Raw genomic sequence first — 18,914 nt, forward strand, 5'->3', positions numbered from 1 at the left:
AACCTACTGTAACTCTCCATCTTCATATGGGGAGGTGGGGTTGCAATCCTCAATAAATCAAACAGGATTATATGTGTTGCAAAAGGAAGGAGAGACTGGAAGCCAAATAAAGCATATAAGTCATGTGATACCTGATGCTTATCACCTGGTGCCTACTGTATAGGTATCATCCAGATTACTGTATTTTTTAGAGTGTAAGATGTACCTTTTTCCTCCCTAAATGAAGCTGAAAATTTTGGTGTGCCTTATGTTCTGAATGTAGCTTTTCTCGAAGTTTTTTTTCCCATCCCTAACTAGGTGCTAACTATCGTCCCAACTCTTTCCTTGTAGGTTCTTTCATTGTTACTCTCTGCAAAGAATGTTTTCCAAGCCCTAAGTCTTTGCAGGCTTTTTTTCATTGCTATACAGTACTTGGTCGGAATAAATTTCCTCCAAGCCCTGATCAGATGCTAACAATGTTCCCAGCTCTTACCAGCTTGCAAGCTCTTTCATTGTTAGTCTCTCCAAATAAGGTTTTTTTAAAGCCCTAACCAGGGGATAAAATAATGTGCTGAATCTGACCAGATTAAGGAAACTAGCCAGATGAATATCTGTTAGGCAGATTCTCCCCCCCCCCTCTATTTTCCTTCCCCAAAACTTAGGTGTGTCTTATACTCCAGTGCATCTTATACTCTGAAAAATATGGTAAATCATCTGCTAATATATTTTGAGGATAAACAGCTTGTTTACGTTTCTGAAATTCAATTTGAATTTCTTTTATTCCATCCAGTCCCTCCCTCCTCCAAATGCCAAGTTGGAACCTCCGCTACATCTCCTTTTTGGAGATACTTAATAGGATATCATCAGCATATTGGTGATATTTTACGCCAAATTAATAGATGATAACTCCCAACACTTTCTTAAGATGTCCAATAGGATAAGAAAAAGGACCACACTTTGAGGTACTCCACAATGACCAGTAACTTAACTTTTCATCTCATCCCATCCCATCTCATTTCCCTGCCCATTACTTACAACAATCTCCTGCTTAGGAAAGAACAAAACCATAATACAGTGCCTCTAACATCCAATCCCCAGTAGATTGGAATAAGCACTCTGGAATAGCATGATCAATGGTATATAAATGCCACAGAAAACCTGGTAGGACCAAAGGCTCACATTTCCTCTGGTCAGATTCTACTCCGGATCCTCCATCGAGTACAGTTTCCCTCCCTGGCCTAGATCTGCAACCGAAATAATCTACTTCACTCAGGATCCTCTAAATCTACCATCTTCTTCACATTCCCCCCAAAATAATTGATTGGGACCAAGCAGAAGTAGTTCAATGCTGCTAAACCATCAGAACAGTACCATTGGAAGACGGCTGGCATTGATATGTAGGTAGTTGTCAATTTACTACTATTTAGAACTGGCAATTTGATTGTTGAGCAAGGCAGTCATTCAGTGACATGCCTACATGATGGTTTCACACTGGCTCTCCTGGTTGCAATCATTAAGTGGATGGAGGAAAAGAGCTGACTGCTAAACAAGGGCAGACAGTTCCCCTCTATGTATGGAAGAGAATTTCAGTAAAGGGCAGAGGGGAGAGGAACTCTTGTGCTGGGCTGGCTCAGATTTTTGTGATCTTTGCAGGGATCGTAGATATTTGAGGTTTATTTCTCCAGCCCAGCACAGGAATTCTTCCCTCCCTGTGCATAAGGGAACACTTGTGGGGTGCACTTGGGTCTTTGGGATCCCCACTTTGTTATCTCCAGTCCAGCATAGACGTTCCTCTCATCCATGCACACAAGAGAATTCCTGAACTGGGCTAGAGAAATAAAGCTTGGATTTTCACGGTCCACTTAAACTTACTTTAAGATTAATTTCTTAGTTAATATAGAGTCAGTATAACTTTATGGCCAAACGAGAGGAAAACTGCTCAAAAACATACACCTTATCTTAACAAAAATTTGTGGGAAGTACCTATTGTGTTTTATCCAGTTTCTTTGTATTTTCAATAAGCTTTTGACAGACTTATGGTCAGAAATACATTAGCTTAATAACCCATTACAGCCCAAACCCTAAATGGACTCTGATTTTTTTTCACAATAAAATAACATTTCTCCTTTATTGTGGTTGGAATGCATACCATCTTGGAACACTAAATTCTATTTGTTCAGTTCCTTTTCCCCCAGTCCCCAAATAGAAAGGATATCTGCCGGTAGCAGACAGCAAGATTGATCTATTAACCTATGTTTGTAAGCTATTTCTTATAGCAAACCATGTTTAACTTTTTCCTTTAGTTTGTTGGTTCTCTTACATAGACAAAAATCCACATTTAATGAATGATGTATTTTGCTATCTGATAATGCAGTCACTTTCCTGCAGCATATTAAAGCTATATGAGAGGGAAACAAAGTTGGAGGCGTAAAGATGAGATTATTCTAATGGTAGCCAATAATTACTTGCGTTGACGCTAATTTTCTACAAGGATCCCAAGGTTTATTAAGGCTCTATGATGCTATACTAAAGCCTTTGCTATAGTTATTATATTGAGAAGTATGTTTCTTTGTGTCACTGCTTCTTGTAGTATCTAGAATATTTCCTTTTAATTGTCTTTCCAAAAACACTTAACTTGGCAAATATGTTTATTGCTTCAAATCATGTGATGACTCTCTTTTATTATTGTTTTGATGTTAAAGGAATGTCTGCTTCAGTATATATAAAGGCAAGTTGTAGAAAGCACCCCAGTGTCCATAAAGAAGCAATGAACTAGTACTTCATAGCTGCAGATATTCACATAATGTGTTTACAATTCATGAAAGTATATAGAAGATCATAATATACACTATTTGTGAAGAGTTGTAGCTATTTGCTAAGAATTGTGAAGAGATATGACGTAATCCTGTGATCATCTTGATTTATAGCACTCTCTTGTTAGGAATGGGAAACCATTTTTTCCTTTGTTTAGATAAATCTAACTTTTTGCATTAAGCTGTCCAACAGGTATGTACATGCTCTTTATTCCTTTTAGCAAACAGAAATGCTGATTGTTGTAGAAAGTATGTTATGTTTCTTAGATTCACACTTTTATTTCCTTTACATTACTAAATTTATGCTCACTGCTTAGATTTACCTTGATTGTTTTTTTCCATACCTTGACAGAGGAGTGATTTTTGCTCAAAAGCTGAAAAGGTGAAATTTGATAGGTGGTTTGTGTTTGATTAGAAAGCAGAATGTAGTTGTTCTCCAGTGACATACCAAGTGGATATTGACTTGTAGAAAGCAAGTGACATTTCACAACATTTGAACTGAAATTATGTGCAATATTGATAAATATTTCTTCCCAAGCCTCATTTTTCTGGCATTGAACCATTGGCAGAGGGAGAATTAATTATTGCTGTGCATATTAATATTTTTCTGCAATTTTTTTCTCCTGCCATTAAGTAGTGTTATACCAGTCTGATTCATTTTCTGTTTTTGAGGACAGCTGGAAGTTATCACGATATCTAGTAGCAATATCGTTTAGATGGGAGAACTGGGTATCAAAAGATCAAGCAGCCCTCTTACAATTCTCCTGCAAAATTCCTCTTCTTCTCTATAACTTATTAGCATTTCTTTCTCCCTCAGACATAGATTATATTATGAGGGAGAGATAATGGTACTAATTTTTGAAATATAGTTCTCCCTTTACATGAGATTTTGTAACAAGAGGAATAGCATAGTACAATTGCTGGTGTTTTGCTTGTACAGTTAGCACTCAACTTAGCACAATTGAGTCCAACATTTTTGTTGTTAAGTGAAATAATTGTTAAGTGAATTTTGTCTCGTTTTATGACCTTTCTTGCCACATTTGTTAAGTGAATCTCTGCAGTTAAGTTTAATATCATGCTTATTAAGTGAATCCGGCTTCCCTATTGACTTTGCTTGTCAGAAGGTCACAAAAGGTGTGGACCCTGGGATACTGCAACTTCACAAATCTGCATCAATTGCCAAACATCTGAATTTTGACCACATGACTATGGAGATGTTGCAACGGTTGAAAGTGAGAAATGATCATATGTCACTTTGGTTGTTGTAACTTTGAATGGTCACTGAATGAACTGTTGTAAATTGAGGACTACTTGTAGAATTTTTCTTTGGTGGTTTTTTTGTGCCCTCCAGTCATTGCCTCCTGGACAAGTATTTGCAATTTTTTGGCAAGGTTTTTCTGGAAATGGTTTGCCATTGCCTGTTTCCCAGGGCTGAGAGAAAATCAGTGACCCAAGATTATACAGCTTCATGACTAAGGCAGGACTAGAGCTCATGGTCTCCTGGTTTCTGGCTTGGTATCTTGACCACTATCCCAAACAGGCTTTCTGTAATAGCTGTTATGACTTACTAATGTATGCAGAATTGAAGTACAGATATAAATAATAAAAATGTCCTTGAATCATGCTTGACTTCTAATCCTTCCATAGATATTTTCATGTAATTTTCTAAGTAACAGTCTGGAAATTGTCAATGACATCTGCTGAATTCTTACTCTAAAATGTTACTTTCCATTTTAGCTTACAACCTTGATATTTCCTGATAGTTTCCCATCCAAATATTAATCAAGCCTGACCTTACTTAGCTACCAAACGCAGAAAAGATTAGCCAAATGCTGAGACATATAAATAATAATATCCATACATAAATGTATTGAGTTATATTCACATGCATATTTATCAACAAATCACTAATCCTTCTAAACATAATGGGGCTTACAAATAACTTGTATAGATTGTATTTTAATATTTGAAGATTTTCTCATACTGTTCAGATATTGCATTCATTTCTCTAAACCAAGTGGTTTTGTTGTCTACAATTTGAGATTGTTACTAAGTATAATTTGGTCAAAATACTGGTGTTTGAGAGAGAGAGGAAGTAATGCTTTAGTAAACCATTCAGATTTGGCCTCAACCAAATAAATCTTTAGTCATGCTCTGTAAGATAAGCTAACACCAATATGAGTGTATTCATAGAATAGGGTTTATTCTAGACTACCTAGTACCGTTATTATGAGCCTATGGCACATGGGCCATCTGGAGCCATATTGGAGGGCATGTGAGGTGTTGCTCTATGTCAGCTCCAGTGCACATGGGCGTGCTGGCCAACTGATTTTTGGCTTTGCTGAGGCTGTTTTCACCTTCCAGAGTACAAAAAATGAAGTTTGTTATTCTGAACTTCTGGTTAGCCCGTTGGGCCATTTTTTGCCCTCCAGAGGCTTCAGGAAAGCAGCCTGAAGCTTCTGAAGGACAAAGAACGAGCCAATGGGCCAATCGGAATTTAATTTTCAAACTTCTGGTTTGCTCATTGGGCTGTTTTTCAACATCCCCAAGCTTCAGGAGTCCAGAGGTTTCAGTGAGACCTGTGCACATGTATAGAGGGGTGTGTGTGTGCGGTGTGCATGCGTGGAGGATGTGCACATGGTCATTATTAACCTAGTAAATTCAGGACAGGCCAAATTTTCCAGTTGCAATAAAGGATTGTTAATCTATAGTAAATCAAATCAAATCTGTCTTGAACTGATCTTGATTGCTGATGATTTCACATGCATATGTATGTAGCCTTCCCCCCCCAATAGTATGGAAATTCCTTGCCATTGCAGCCTTCCATGATTTTTTATTTTTTGTTGTTATTTCTCAGGATAGCCTACAGGACTAAGATTCCCTGGTGATCTTTCATCCAAATACCAAATAGATCTGACTGTTTATCTTTCTAATTGAAGCCTTTATAATATAAGTAATTGGTATATATTACAGATAGCTGTGACAAAGCTAGAGGCATAACTGCCTGGAATTTGCATTATTTTAGGATTAGATAGCTTTTTCTGCCATTTCACAAAACAAGCTTGAATCTACAGAAATTTTCTTTGTTCTTTGGCCCCAGTAAAATAGAGAGAAGGAAGAAAATACCGCTGTATTTGTTTATTTTGTTTAAATATTTCATGTATTTGCCAATTCATTATTAAAATATATTAATTTGTCTGCCTATATCCTTCATTTTTAAAAGAAGGAAACTTATTTTTGTTCTAGAGAATTAATGGTTGCCTTGGATAACTTGGTTTTTCTAGATGATGAGAGACTAGTTGCTGAATCTTTCATTTCAGATATTCAGTTTGAATCCATTGATATTCACGCCAATGTTTGAATCTTCTCTTTTCAAGACAAGTTCAGTTGAAGCTATTTTTGCACGTTCATTACAGTACATTTTCATTTTCCCCATTAAAATTCAGCTCATTTCTCACAAACAGAACAGCATATATAGACTTGATGCTTTCAATCTTTAAAAAGTCAGATGGAGCAGAAACAGTGTTATGTATTACTGGCCTTTGTCCAACATGGAATTTTTAATAGTGTTTATTTATTTATTTATTTATTTATTTGTTGGACTTGTATGCCGCCCCTCTCCGAAGACTCGGGGCGGCTCACAACATGTAAAACAGTCACAACAATCCAATTAATTAAAATTTAACGATTTAAGAAAAGAAACCCCATATGATAACAGACACACACACAAGCATACCATGCATAAATTGACGTGCCCAGGGGAGATGTTTAGTTTCCCCATGCCTGACGACAAAGGTGGGTTTTGAGGAGTTTTCGGAAGGCAGGAAGAGTAGGGGCAGTTCTAATCTCTGGGGGGAGCTGGTTCCAGAGAGCCGGTGCCGCCACAGAGAAGGCTCTTCCCCTGGGACCCGCCAACCGGCATTGTTTGGTTGACGGGACCCGGAGAAGGCCCACTCTGTGGGACCTAATCGGTCGCTGGGATTCGTGCGGCAGGAGGCGGTCTCGGAGATATTCTGGTCCGATGCCATGAAGGGCTTTAAAGGTCATAACCAACACTTTGAATTGTGACCGGAAATTGATCGGCAGCCAATGCAGACTGCGGAGTGTTGGTGAAACATGGTCCTTCATTGCAATAGATGGAATATAAAGCTATTCAAAGATATTTTGTTTTATAGCTCAAGTGTCTAATATCAGATTTCCTTCCAAACTGAATTGACAGAATAACCTTGAAATATGAATCTGCATTCTGTAGAAAGCATATGTGCATAGAGAAATTGGTTTGTCTTACTCCATGAGGACATTTAAGTGTCAGAACTATAGCTAATAGACATTAATTATTTTGTTCTATAGGCTTCCCACAGAGAGGAAGCCTATGGAATAAACATTGTTCATATAATGTTGACCTAATTTTGTTCAAAATATTTTGCAAATGTCATTTGTATTATTTTAAACTGCTAATAGCTCAATTAAACTTTTAAATAATATACAGTTTTATTTCAAAGGTAATATAATTTCAATTTATCCTTGTCATAAATAGTTTGTCACACCGAATTATTTTTCTCCTTACTTCAGCTTTATTGTGTTTGTGCTCTGACTGCAATCAAGCCAATGCCACATGCGAAACAGATGGCGCTTGTATGGTCTCAATAACAAATGTGAATGGAATGAAGCATCACACCCGGACATGTATTCCTGAAGTAAAGTTGATTCCTGCTGGAAAACCATTTTTCTGCCTTAGTTCAGAAGCTGTACGCAACACACACTGTTGCTACTCTGACTACTGTAACAAAATTGATCTCATGGTACCCACTGGTAAGTACAGTAGAATGAATATGAGAATGTTCTGTGAGTCTTTATAGGCAATCAAAGCAAGTCTGGTTATTGTTATGCTGTAGTTATATCAGCATCAATATACAGTGGTACCTCAAGATACGAACCCCTCGTCTTACGAACAACTTGAGATACGAACCCGGGGTTCAGAAAAAAATTGCCTCTTCTTACGAACTTTTTTCGTGTTACGAACGCCAAACCCTAACTTCCGGGTTTGGCGTTCGGAGGCTGCTGGAAAGCCGCGCGGCTGTTTTAAAAGGTCACAGCCGGGCGGCGGGGCTTCCCAGCAGCCGCCGAACGCGGAAGTTCGGATTTGGCGTTCGTAACACGAAAAAAGTTCGTAAGAAGAGGCAATTTTTTTCTGAACCGTTTGGAGGCTGCTGGGAAGCCGCACGGCTGTTTTAAAAGGTCACAGCCGGGCTGGGGGGCTTCCCAGCAACCTCCTGAACCCCGAACCCGGAAGTTCGGCAAAAGTTCGGCGTTTGGAGACTGCTGGTAAGCCCCGCCGCCCAGCTGTCACCTTTTAAAACAGCCTGGGGGCTTCTCGGCGGCCTCCCGAACGCCGAACCCGGAAGTTCGGGTTTGGCGTTCGGGAGGTCGCTGAGAAGCCCCTAGGCTGTTTTAAAAGGTGACAGCCGGGCGGCAGCGTTTTTTTTGCGGGGGGGGGGGGTTTGGTTGCACGGATTAATTGACTTTACATTGTTTCCTATGGGAAATGATGTTTCATCTTACGAACCTTTCGTCTTACGAACCTCCTCCTTGCACCAATTAGGTTCGTAAGACGAGGTATGACTGTATCCTGGTAGTTATTTAGATATTATTTATTTATTCAATTTAAATAGCTTTACATCTCAAATTCATGACTGTGGACCACTAACAGCGTTAAAAGAATGCATATGTACATTTAATTAATTAAGAAAAAATAAAATTAGAAGAAACTTTCATTTCTGACCACTAGACTTGGTGATAAAAATCTTCAAGGGCTTACAAAACAGCTGATAGGGTCCAGAGCCAATTTAATTTCTTTAAGAACTGTATTCTAACAATAGGTCAATGAAAAAGAAAAAGCTGCCTTCCTGGATACTCCCAAATGGCATTCAATATTTTATATAATTATTTAAAATTTCAACACCACTTATCTCACCCAGGTGACTTAGGTGGTGTTCTATCCCCCCTACATAGATTAAAAACAAAAAAGCAATCCATGCACTGATATTTCAAATCTGCAGAGAGGGGCGGCATACAAATCTAAATTATTATTATTATTATTATTATTATTATTATTATTATTATTATTATTATTATATAGCAAGCATCTTTTATACAAGGCAAATTCATGCATGCGAGTTCATCTTGGCAGCTTCTCAGTGAGAGGAGTTAAAAGATAACAGTCCAGCACCTAGGCTCCTGCTGAAGATTAAAGCTAATTGCAAATTCCTTTATGAAATGAGTCTCCAGTTTCACTGACTTACAATTATAGATGTCCAGCATATCCGCAGACAGGGCACTTTTTCTCCAAGGATTTTAGCAGGGAAATAACAGTTGGCTAGTGTAACCTGGCTGAAACCTCAAACCTCAACCGACTCTATTGCAAAACGTTGAAACTCCATCCCAAATTTCCCATACGCCACCCTTAAATACCTATGCGGAGTGGTCAACATTTCTCTAGAGTTAACACTAGAGTTAACAAGCTACAGACTACTTCCTTTTCCCATACAAGTATTTTTGTCTTTTTCTTAGTCTTCTAAAGCGGGTATCTAACAAAGGCTCATAGTCTTTCTCCTCCTCTTCCTCTAAGTCAGACTCTACTGTCATTGGCATATCTGCCACCTCTGGTGGTCCTTCAGGTTCCTCCAGGTCCATTTCTTCCTCACTCTCTGCAACAGCTGTCAAAACCACTGGCTCACAGTACCAAGATGGGCCTGGCTCACCCAACTCAGAATCTATCATTACCAGAGTTGATCGCAGACCACTCACAACAGGTAGTTTACAGGATCTTAGATAAAAAACATAGTAAAGCAGCTGAATTTTTAAAAAAAACTATCAACAACGTAAATTAATTTTATTTTTCCCCATAAGAGTTTGTGTCAATTTTCAGAAAAGTGTTATATTTTATTGCTTGAATTTTCTGGAAATATCTAATTAGCCTGAGATATTACAACTGAATTTATGTTAATGAAGATTGAATTTTAAAAGCTGGAATTATATTTAATATTTAAGAGATTATTTGGAAAGGTATATTACTGCATCAGTTTATGGTATCATTTTGTACCAAAACTAATAAAAATTGGTGAAGGTACAACCATATGAAATAATCACTTAAATTTCTAATTAAATGTCTCTTTCCATCATATTATAAAATCACAGGCAAGTTTTTAAAAGCCCTATTCATTAGGTAGGTTGGAATATTAAATTCTATGGTAATACTATCAGTCTCTCTTTATGGGTAAAAAATAAATACTGTTGGGGAAGGGTTTGACTCCCCCTTCTGGCAATACATTTCATTGCAGCATGCTTATTTTTAGCTAGAGGCTAGACTGCATGAGTAATTTCAGAAAAATAATCTGCATTTAGAATATATGGAAATATTTCACAAAATTACTAATATACTATATGCTGAATAAAACATTTCACAAGATTATTCCTTAATTAGTTAGGGAAATTGAAATGGAAAATCGAAAGCAATGCTTAATACTATTTAAATAATCTTTGGAAGTATAGTGGAGTCTTTTGTCTTCCATATTGAACACTCAAGCTGATATAAGCTTAATTCTGTTTCCATAAGCTATATTATCAAAAAGTCTCCACTGACAAATATGTTCCTACTAGAGGTACTTAATCTTTGGGGGGTATTGCTTTTACTATAGGGAGGTATGTCTTCATATCACTCATGCCCCTATCACCTTGAGGTTCGACTACTGCAATGCTCTCCACATGGGGCTACCTTTGAAGAGTGTTTGGAAACTACAAATTGTCCAGAATGCAGCCACGTGAGCAGTCATGGGATTACCCAGACATATCCATATCTCTCCAACACTCCGCAGTCTGCACTGGCTGCCAATTGGCTTCCAGACTCAATTCAAAGTGTTGGTTAGGACCTATAAAGCCCTACATGGCATGGGACCAGATTACTTGCGGGACCGCCTCCTGCCGCATGAATCCCAGCGACCGGTTAGGTCCCACAGAGTCAGCCTTCTACAGGTCCCGTCAACTAGACAATATCACTTGGGAGGACCTAGGGGAAGAGCCTTCTCTGTGGGGGCCCCGGCCCTCTGGAATCAACTTCCCCCAGAGATTCGTGTTGCCCCCACCCTCCTCGCCTTCCGAAAGAGTCTAAACTCATCTATGCCTCCAAGCCTGGGGTCATTAGATTCTACCCCCTGGCCAGTGAATGTATAGTAGGTTTATTTGAATGGGTATGTGTGCATGTTAATAGGCTTTTTAGTTTCTCTTTAAATGTAATTCTTAATTTTAATTTAATGATTATATCTTGCTGTATACTGCTTTTATATGTTGTAAGCCGCCCCGAGTCTTCAGAGAGGGGCGTCATATAGATTTAATAAAATAATAATAAATAATATATATTAAATAGAAGCAAGAATTAGTTTTTCATTGATTAATTAACAGTGTTAACTTTCAACAAGAATATAGAACCATGAAAGAAGAAAGGTCTATTTTCTTATTTTGTTTATTGGTAATAATGGGGAAATGATACAGAGAAACTTTTAAACCACTAAAAACATTATGTCAGCTTATTTGGTCTTTGCTGTTTGCAGTTACAGTGATCCCTCGAGTATTGCGAGGGTTACGTTCCAAGACCCCTCGCGATACTCGATTTTTCGCGATATAGTGGTGCGGAAGTAAAAACACCATCTGCGCATGCGCACCCTTTTTCCATGGCCGCGCATGCGCAGATGATGGAGTTTGCGTGGGCGGCGGGGAAGACCCAGGGAAGGTTTCTTCGGCCGCCCAGCAGCTGATCTGCTCAGCAGCGCCGCAGCAGCGAGGAGCCGAAGATCGGGGTTTCCCCGCCGCCCACGCAAAGGGGAAACCCCGATCTTCGGCTCCTCGCTGCTGCCCGCCCGCCGCTCGCTCGCCCGCCGCTCGAGAGCAAGAGGGGGAGAGATAGAGAAAGAGAGAGAAGGAAAGAAAGAGATGAGAGAGGGAGGAAGAGAGTGTGAGAGAGGAAGAAGCAAGATAGAGAAAGAGAGAGAGAAAGAAAGATGAGAAAGGAAGAGAGTGACGTCATCGGGTGGGAAAAATCACGATATAGCGTTTCGCGAAGATCGAGATCGCGAAAATCGAGGGATCACTGTACTTGTTTATATGTAATGCTAAAGAGAAATTTCATGTTATGAACATGAATCCCAATTTCTTGTTTTTGGTGCAACAGCACCCAAATCAAGAAATTGGGGGAATAACAGAAATATCTACTTCTACTTTTTTATGATTTTGATGTAATTACAAGCTTCCATTTTTAATTAGTAAAAATAAATGGTTCTGATTTCATTGTAGCTGAAGTACATGCATCCCTGAGATTACAAGTGTCAATTCCTTTAAGTGTTTACTCTTACTTTTCAATTCAAATCTATTAAATGTTTGACCTATTGATTTTTTTAATCCTTAGCTGAATTGAATTTGAAGCTTTTCTTTCTTGTCTTCCCTCTCCAGGACATTGGCCGGATAATGAAAATTCTTCAATCTGGGGACCTGTGGAGCTGGTAGCTGTCATTGCAGGACCAGTCTTTCTTGTGTTCATCATTATAATTATAGTAGTTTTTGTCTTCCATCACCATTCACGTGGGTACCACAATCGTCAGCGATTGGACATGGAGGATCCATCTTGTGAAATGTGTTTATCCAAGGACAAGACTCTGCAAGATCTAGTCTATGATTTGTCTACTTCTGGCTCTGGCTCAGGTATAATGTGTCTTTTATATAAAGATGTTTAACATTATTTTATTATAAAGTTCAATATATTAATATATAAATAATATGTACTGTTAACCTAAAAATAGAGTTATTCTTTAGGTGAAAGTTGTGCAATAAACTCTTGCACAACTTTCACCTAAATGTCTATCCAATGCTTTGTTTGTACTGGAATGTTTGCCAAAAACTCTAGCTGTATTAATAACTAAAATTACACTTCAGAATAAATAAATTCATTTGTCCCAAAGCATGCAGTTCATATTTCCTTTAAATAAGCCATAAGAGCTACAGGTAACTGTATTTGAAATCAAGGAGATACAGTGTTCTGTTATTACTGATTCTACTGAAGTTAGTGATAAAAATGCTGATAAACAAGATAAAATATTAATAATTAATAACAATGTTATTTTACAAAACTATTAAGTTTCAATAAATGAGAAAATACAAAGATCAAAACATTAAGAAAGAAAATGGGAGAGTCAAGAAAAACTAAGGAGGAAAAATATAAAAAAAACTATGGAAGAGAATAGCTTCTGGCTTTTTTTGATATCGCTACAAATATAAAATTTGTTAACCTTTTACTCTATAAATTTCACAATAATACACTGTGCTTCCATAATTATAAACAGTCACAATCATCAAATCCCCAAATAATTTTTTTATTTCTTTCAGTTTCATGAAAGATATCCTAAAGTGGTTTCCAAAGAGAAACAAAGCTAGATAAACTCTCTCTGATCAAAGCAGTCAATTTTGCCATTTCCTTTAATTCCATTAATTTCACTGTCTATTCTACTGTTGTAAGAATTTGTAAACCCTTCCAACTCTGCACTAGCAACAGTTTTGCTGTTATCTTATATAAAAACAAAGTTCTGTTTTCTTTGTTTGTCCATCAAACCTGGAAGAAAAATGTTTTATTTCGATTGTATATTTATTTTAAGAATTATCTGAATTTAAGTACATAATCAGATCCCAATATTTCTTAGCTTTGTTATAAATCTGTCAAAAATAATCAAAAGTACCTTCAAACTGATTGCATTTCCAATATACAGGTGAAACTCAAAAAATTAGAATATCGTGCAGAAATTCATTTATTTCAATAATGCAACTTTAAAGGGGAAACTAATATACAAGAGAGACTCATTATATGTAAAGTAAGATATTTCAAGCCATGATTTGTCATAATTCTGATGATTATGGGGTACAGTTCATGAAAACTCCAAATCCACAATCTCAGAAAATTTGAATATTACATGCAATCAATAAAACAAGGATTGTACATAGAACAATATCAGACTTCTGAAAAGTATAAGCATGCATATGTATTCAGTACTTGGTTTGGGCCCCTTTTGCAACAATTACTGCCTCAATGCGGCGTGGCATGGAAGCTGTCAACCTGTAGCACTGCTGAGGTTTTATGGAAGACTAGGATGCTTCAATAGTGGCTTTCAGCTCTTCTGTATTGTTTGGTCTCATGTCTCTCATTTTTCTCCTGGCAATGCCCCATAGATTTTCTATGGGGTTCAGGTCAGGTGAGTTTGCTGGCCAATCAAGCACAGTATTCCCACGGTCATTGAACCATGTTTTGGTACTTTTGGCAGTGTGGGAAGGTGCCAAGTTCTGCTGGAAAATGAAGTCAGCATCCCCATAAAACTCATCTGCAGACGGAAGCATGAAGTGCTCCAAAATCTCCTGGTAGACAGCTGTGTTGACCCTGGACTTAATGAAGCACAGTGGACCAACATCAGCAGATGACATAGTTCCCCAAATCAACACAGACTGTGGAAACTTCACACTGGACTTCAAGCATCTTGCAGTGTGTACCTCTCCATTCGTCCTCCATACTCTAGGTCCCTGGTTTCCAAATGAGATGCAAAAGCTGCTCTCATCAGAAAAGAGGACTTTGGACAACTGAGCTACAGACCAGGTCTGTTTTTATTTAGCCCAGGTAAGACGCTTCTGATGTTGTTTGTTGTTCAGGAGCGGCTTGCCAAGAGGAATACGACATTTGAAGCCCATGTCCAGGATCCATTTATGTGTGGTGGCTGTTGATGCACTGACTCCAGCCTCAGTCCACTCCTCGTGAAAGTCCCCAACACTTTTGAAGGGCCTTTTCCTGATAATCCTCTCCAGGTTGCAGTCATCCCTGCTGCTTGTGCACTTTTTTCTTCCACACTTTTCTCTTTTACAAAACTTTATTAATGTGCTTTGATACAGCAGTTTGGGAACACCCAACTTCGTTTGCAACTACCTTTTGAAGCTTTCCCTCCTTATGAAGTGATTTTTTTTTCTTGCACAACTGTCAGGTCAGCAGTCTTTCCATGATTGTGATTCTTATTGCACCAGACTGAGAGATCATTTAAAGGCTCAGGAACCCTTTGCAGGTGTTATGGCTTGATTAGCTGATTAGAGTGGGACACTTTGAACCTGGAATAATACATCTTTTCACAATATTCTAATTTTCTGGGGTTGTAGAAGTGGGATTTTCATGAGCTGTACCCCATAATCATCAGAATTATGACAAATCACGGCTTGAACTATCTTCCTTTGCATGTGATGAATCTCTTTCATATATTAGTTTTATCTTTTAAGTTCCATTACTGAAATAAATGAACTTTTGCACAATTTTCAAATTTTTTGAGTTTTACCTGTAGATTTATATACCTTTGACCATTTATTCAGTATTAAATACCAACAATACATTATCTTCTAAAAATTCTCTATCAAATTATACTTAAATGTAGCGGTGATTTCTTTTTGTGTATATATTTATTGCCAGTATGTTTTATGAATGAGTATAAAATACAAAACAAACACACACAAAAACAAAGATCCAACAATAACAATATGTATACAAAAAAAGAAAAAAGACCCAAAACATCCAACATTAAACATAGAAAAAAATTCCTGGATTTTATTTTTCTTTTCAGCATCCAATCAATGTCATTTCAATCCTTGACACCACATATTTCCCCCACAGTTCAAACATTATATTGTATCCAAACTGTTTTGCCCATATACAATCTTTAATCTAGTCAACTTCCATGTAAACTTCTATTAAGTTTATACATCTTAACAACAGCATATTCATTATTAATCTAGTTAAAAGTCAGGTTTCTCATTTGCAAAATCATAATTTTTATCCAATTTAAACTTTTTTTATCATTGAGCATATACACTAACAGGTATTAACTTCCATTATCAATTCTTCTCTTGAATTTAATTTAGATAAGTCAACCAGTTTCATATAGCTATCATTTCTGTTTTGAAAAAGGCTTAGTGAGGGACAACAATAGAATTATGGAGCATCTGTTGAACTAAAGTACTGTATACCATAACCCCTTCAAGATATTTGAGACTAATGGTTACAAAATCCTGACATCCTTACTGCTAGAAGGAACTATCAATGCATTAATTTGCAACAATACCCATCAGTTCCTGTTAACTTTCCATCAAAACATTGCATAGAGCCATGATGCTTCAGTGGTTAGAATGCAGTTCTGCAGGCGGTTCGATTCCATCCTTTCGAAGTTGGTAAAATGGGGACCCAAATTGTTGGAGGGCAATATGCTGACTCTGTAAACTACTTAGAAAGGGCTGTAAAGTATATAAGCCTAAGTACTAGTGCTACTTATAAATCCAGTTGATCTGTGCACTCTGGTCAGTAGCACCATCTGGTGTTTGAAAATAAATATACAGTAAGACCTCACCTATCGCGGGTGTTACGTTCCAGACCCGGCCGCGATAGGTGAAATCCGCGATGGGGAATTTATCGACTGATAGTACTTTAGGGGCCGGCTAACCTTTCCCCCCCCACTACTACTTACTCTGCACCTGAGGAAAAGAAGGGGAGGGGGGCAAAAGAATCGCGGCCCCCAACCCACTGCTGTTCTTTGCAGCAGTTCGGCCAAACGTTGTCTTTTTTGCCTTGCCCCAGCTGGAAAGTCCCTGGTGAGCTGCCCCTCTTTCTCTCTTTTCTTTTTTTTTTCCCCTCCACCCGCCCAGCACTTCCTCTCCCGCCCTTGAGCCCAGTCTGGAAATCCCCGCCGCGTCGCGTTCCTTTTTTTGCTTGCGCTCGTTCGCGCGCTGCTGGGAGCTCTTTCTACAACCCCAAGCACACCGCCGCCGCCGCCAACCACTAAGCGCGCCTCCAAAGACTGCCTTCTTGGCACGCATTTAATTCAGGAGGGGGAAAAGGAACGGCCGACCCCTAGCCGTAGTTCCGAGGAAGAAGTGACAGAGATGGCACTCTTTTCATTCGTGCATAATTGGGGTTTCGCTTACATCGGGAGTCCCGCTGGAATTATTCTAGCGCTTATTTGTGTGGTGAAATGATTCAAATGAAGCTTCTCTCTGAGCATGCGCTGAGCGCTTGTCCTGCCCTTCCAAACTTCTAAGCGCCGTATCTGTGCCAACGCTGACTTCAAAACCCGCAATGAAGTGAAGCCGCGGTAGGTGAAGCGCGATATAGTGAAGGATTACTGTAAAGGAAAAAGTAACAGAAAACTTATCAGATAATTTATAAATCCATTTCAGTTACCACAGGATTAAGTAGAAAAATGGTTGTCTAGGTTCCAATTCCACAGGCAAAGATTCGCCAAAAGTTTTAATCAATTTTTAAAATCCTCATGTTTGTTTGTTTTTAAAAGTAATCAATAGTACTAATGTTCAGAATCCAATATCCAGATTCAATTTTAAAATTATTGTCAAAGAAAAACTGAGGAGCTTCAAAACAAAATATTTTGCAATTAGTTGATGAATAAAGAGGTAGGGCTTACATCAGGTTTGAAGATGTGGCATACCTGAAAAAAAGCAACATTAGAACTGAGATACACATACAGTGGTACCTCTACTTAAGAACTTAATTCATTCTGTGACCAGGTTCTTAAGTAGAAAAGTTTGTAAGTAGAAGCAATTTTTCCCATAGGAATCAATGTAAAAGCAATAATGTGTGCAAACCCATTAGGAAAGAAATAAAAGCTCAGAATTTGGGTGGAAGGAGGAGGAGGAGGAAGAGGAGGACAATCGCTGCTGAAGAAAGATGGTGATGTGAGGGGAATCCCAAAAATCCAAAAACATTAAGGCTTTTTTTTTTTTTTTTAAAGAGGGACTGAGGCGGCAAGGAGGAGCACGTGCCTCCCATACACCCGACGCAAGGCTGCCTCCCATAAACTGTGGCAGAGAGAGAAACCCAGGCGGGCAAGAGGGGGCCAACCTCCCCTTCCTTTTCTCTGGGCGCTGGCAGAGGTTTATTCCCTCTCCAAGCACCCAGAGAAAGGAAAATGCTTTGTTCGCTATGGACTGCCAAAACCTCCTTAAGCGCCACTCAAAGGCTCCTCTGGCAGCCAAGAAAAGCCCGAGATGGCCGGGATTAAAGGGGGAATGGCAGGAAACTGGCCAGGACATGCCGCTCTCAAATTTCCTGGTAAATTTTTCCAGGCTCGGGTTCTTATGTAGAAAATGGTTCTTAAGAAGAGGCAAAAAAATCTTGAACACCCGGTTCTTATCTAGAAAAGTTCTTAAGTAGAGGTGTTCTTAAATAGAGGTACCACTGTATATCTGTTCATTTCTAAAATATCTTATAATCTACTTTTTAATCTAAGAGAGGTCTTAACGGTGCTTTTTCAAGAGGCAACTAGGCTTTCTTGGGGTTTTTTTGAAGACATTTCACTTTTCATCCAAGAAGCTTCTTCAGCTCTGACTTGATAGTAAGGAATGGAAGGATTTATACTCCTTGCAGGTCATTTGCCTTCTTTTAGAGAGTCGTTGAGGCCACTTGCAGATTTATCTGTGTCTTCAGGTCACCTGAGTAGTGTGAATGTTCCCATTTTGGGGGAGGGAGAGAATGTCACATTGATATATATAAGTTATAATACCAGACAATGGTGTTATGCTTAAAGATAATAAAATCAAGATGACTTTACTGTTCTTGTCATTGTCTTCTGCTTTGTCTCTGTTTTCACCCTTCATTCTCTGCTTTCAGGCTTACCACTGTTTGTCCAGCGTACTGTGGCTCGAACAATTGTCCTCCAGGAAATCATTGGCAAAGGTCGTTTTGGAGAAGTGTGGCGTGGCCGATGGCGTGGTGGTGATGTAGCTGTGAAAATTTTCTCATCACGGGAAGAGCGATCGTGGTTTAGAGAAGCTGAAATTTATCAGACAGTCATGTTGCGCCATGAGAACATTCTGGGATTTATTGCTGCAGACAACAAAGGTATTTTTTGCTTTGATGCTCCAGTAAACAAACAAATGCTTCAATTGCCTTTGAAGCCTAATATTAATGTGTGATAGGTTCATACTTAAATCTATTTTTTCTTTTTTTAATGTCTTCCCTACTGTCTGACAGAGACCAATCTCCCATTGTTA

At 38.5% G+C, this 18,914-nt stretch overlaps 1 protein-coding gene across 1 annotated transcript in view; it reads left to right on the top strand.

Annotated features, from left to right (window-relative positions):
• ACVR1B (activin A receptor type 1B) overlaps nt 1-18,914 on the top strand; it is a 51,190-nt gene that overhangs the window by 9,253 nt on the left and 23,023 nt on the right. The window contains exons 2-4 of the mRNA XM_070740645.1: nt 7,365-7,604; nt 12,294-12,542; nt 18,532-18,762. Of these exons, the coding sequence (XP_070596746.1) occupies nt 7,365-7,604; nt 12,294-12,542; nt 18,532-18,762 (720 nt within the window). The remainder of the gene's footprint in view (nt 1-7,364; nt 7,605-12,293; nt 12,543-18,531; nt 18,763-18,914) is intronic.

Source organism: Erythrolamprus reginae, chromosome 2 (genome assembly GCF_031021105.1).
Source record: "Erythrolamprus reginae isolate rEryReg1 chromosome 2, rEryReg1.hap1, whole genome shotgun sequence".
Taxonomy (NCBI): domain Eukaryota; kingdom Metazoa; phylum Chordata; class Lepidosauria; order Squamata; family Dipsadidae; genus Erythrolamprus; species Erythrolamprus reginae.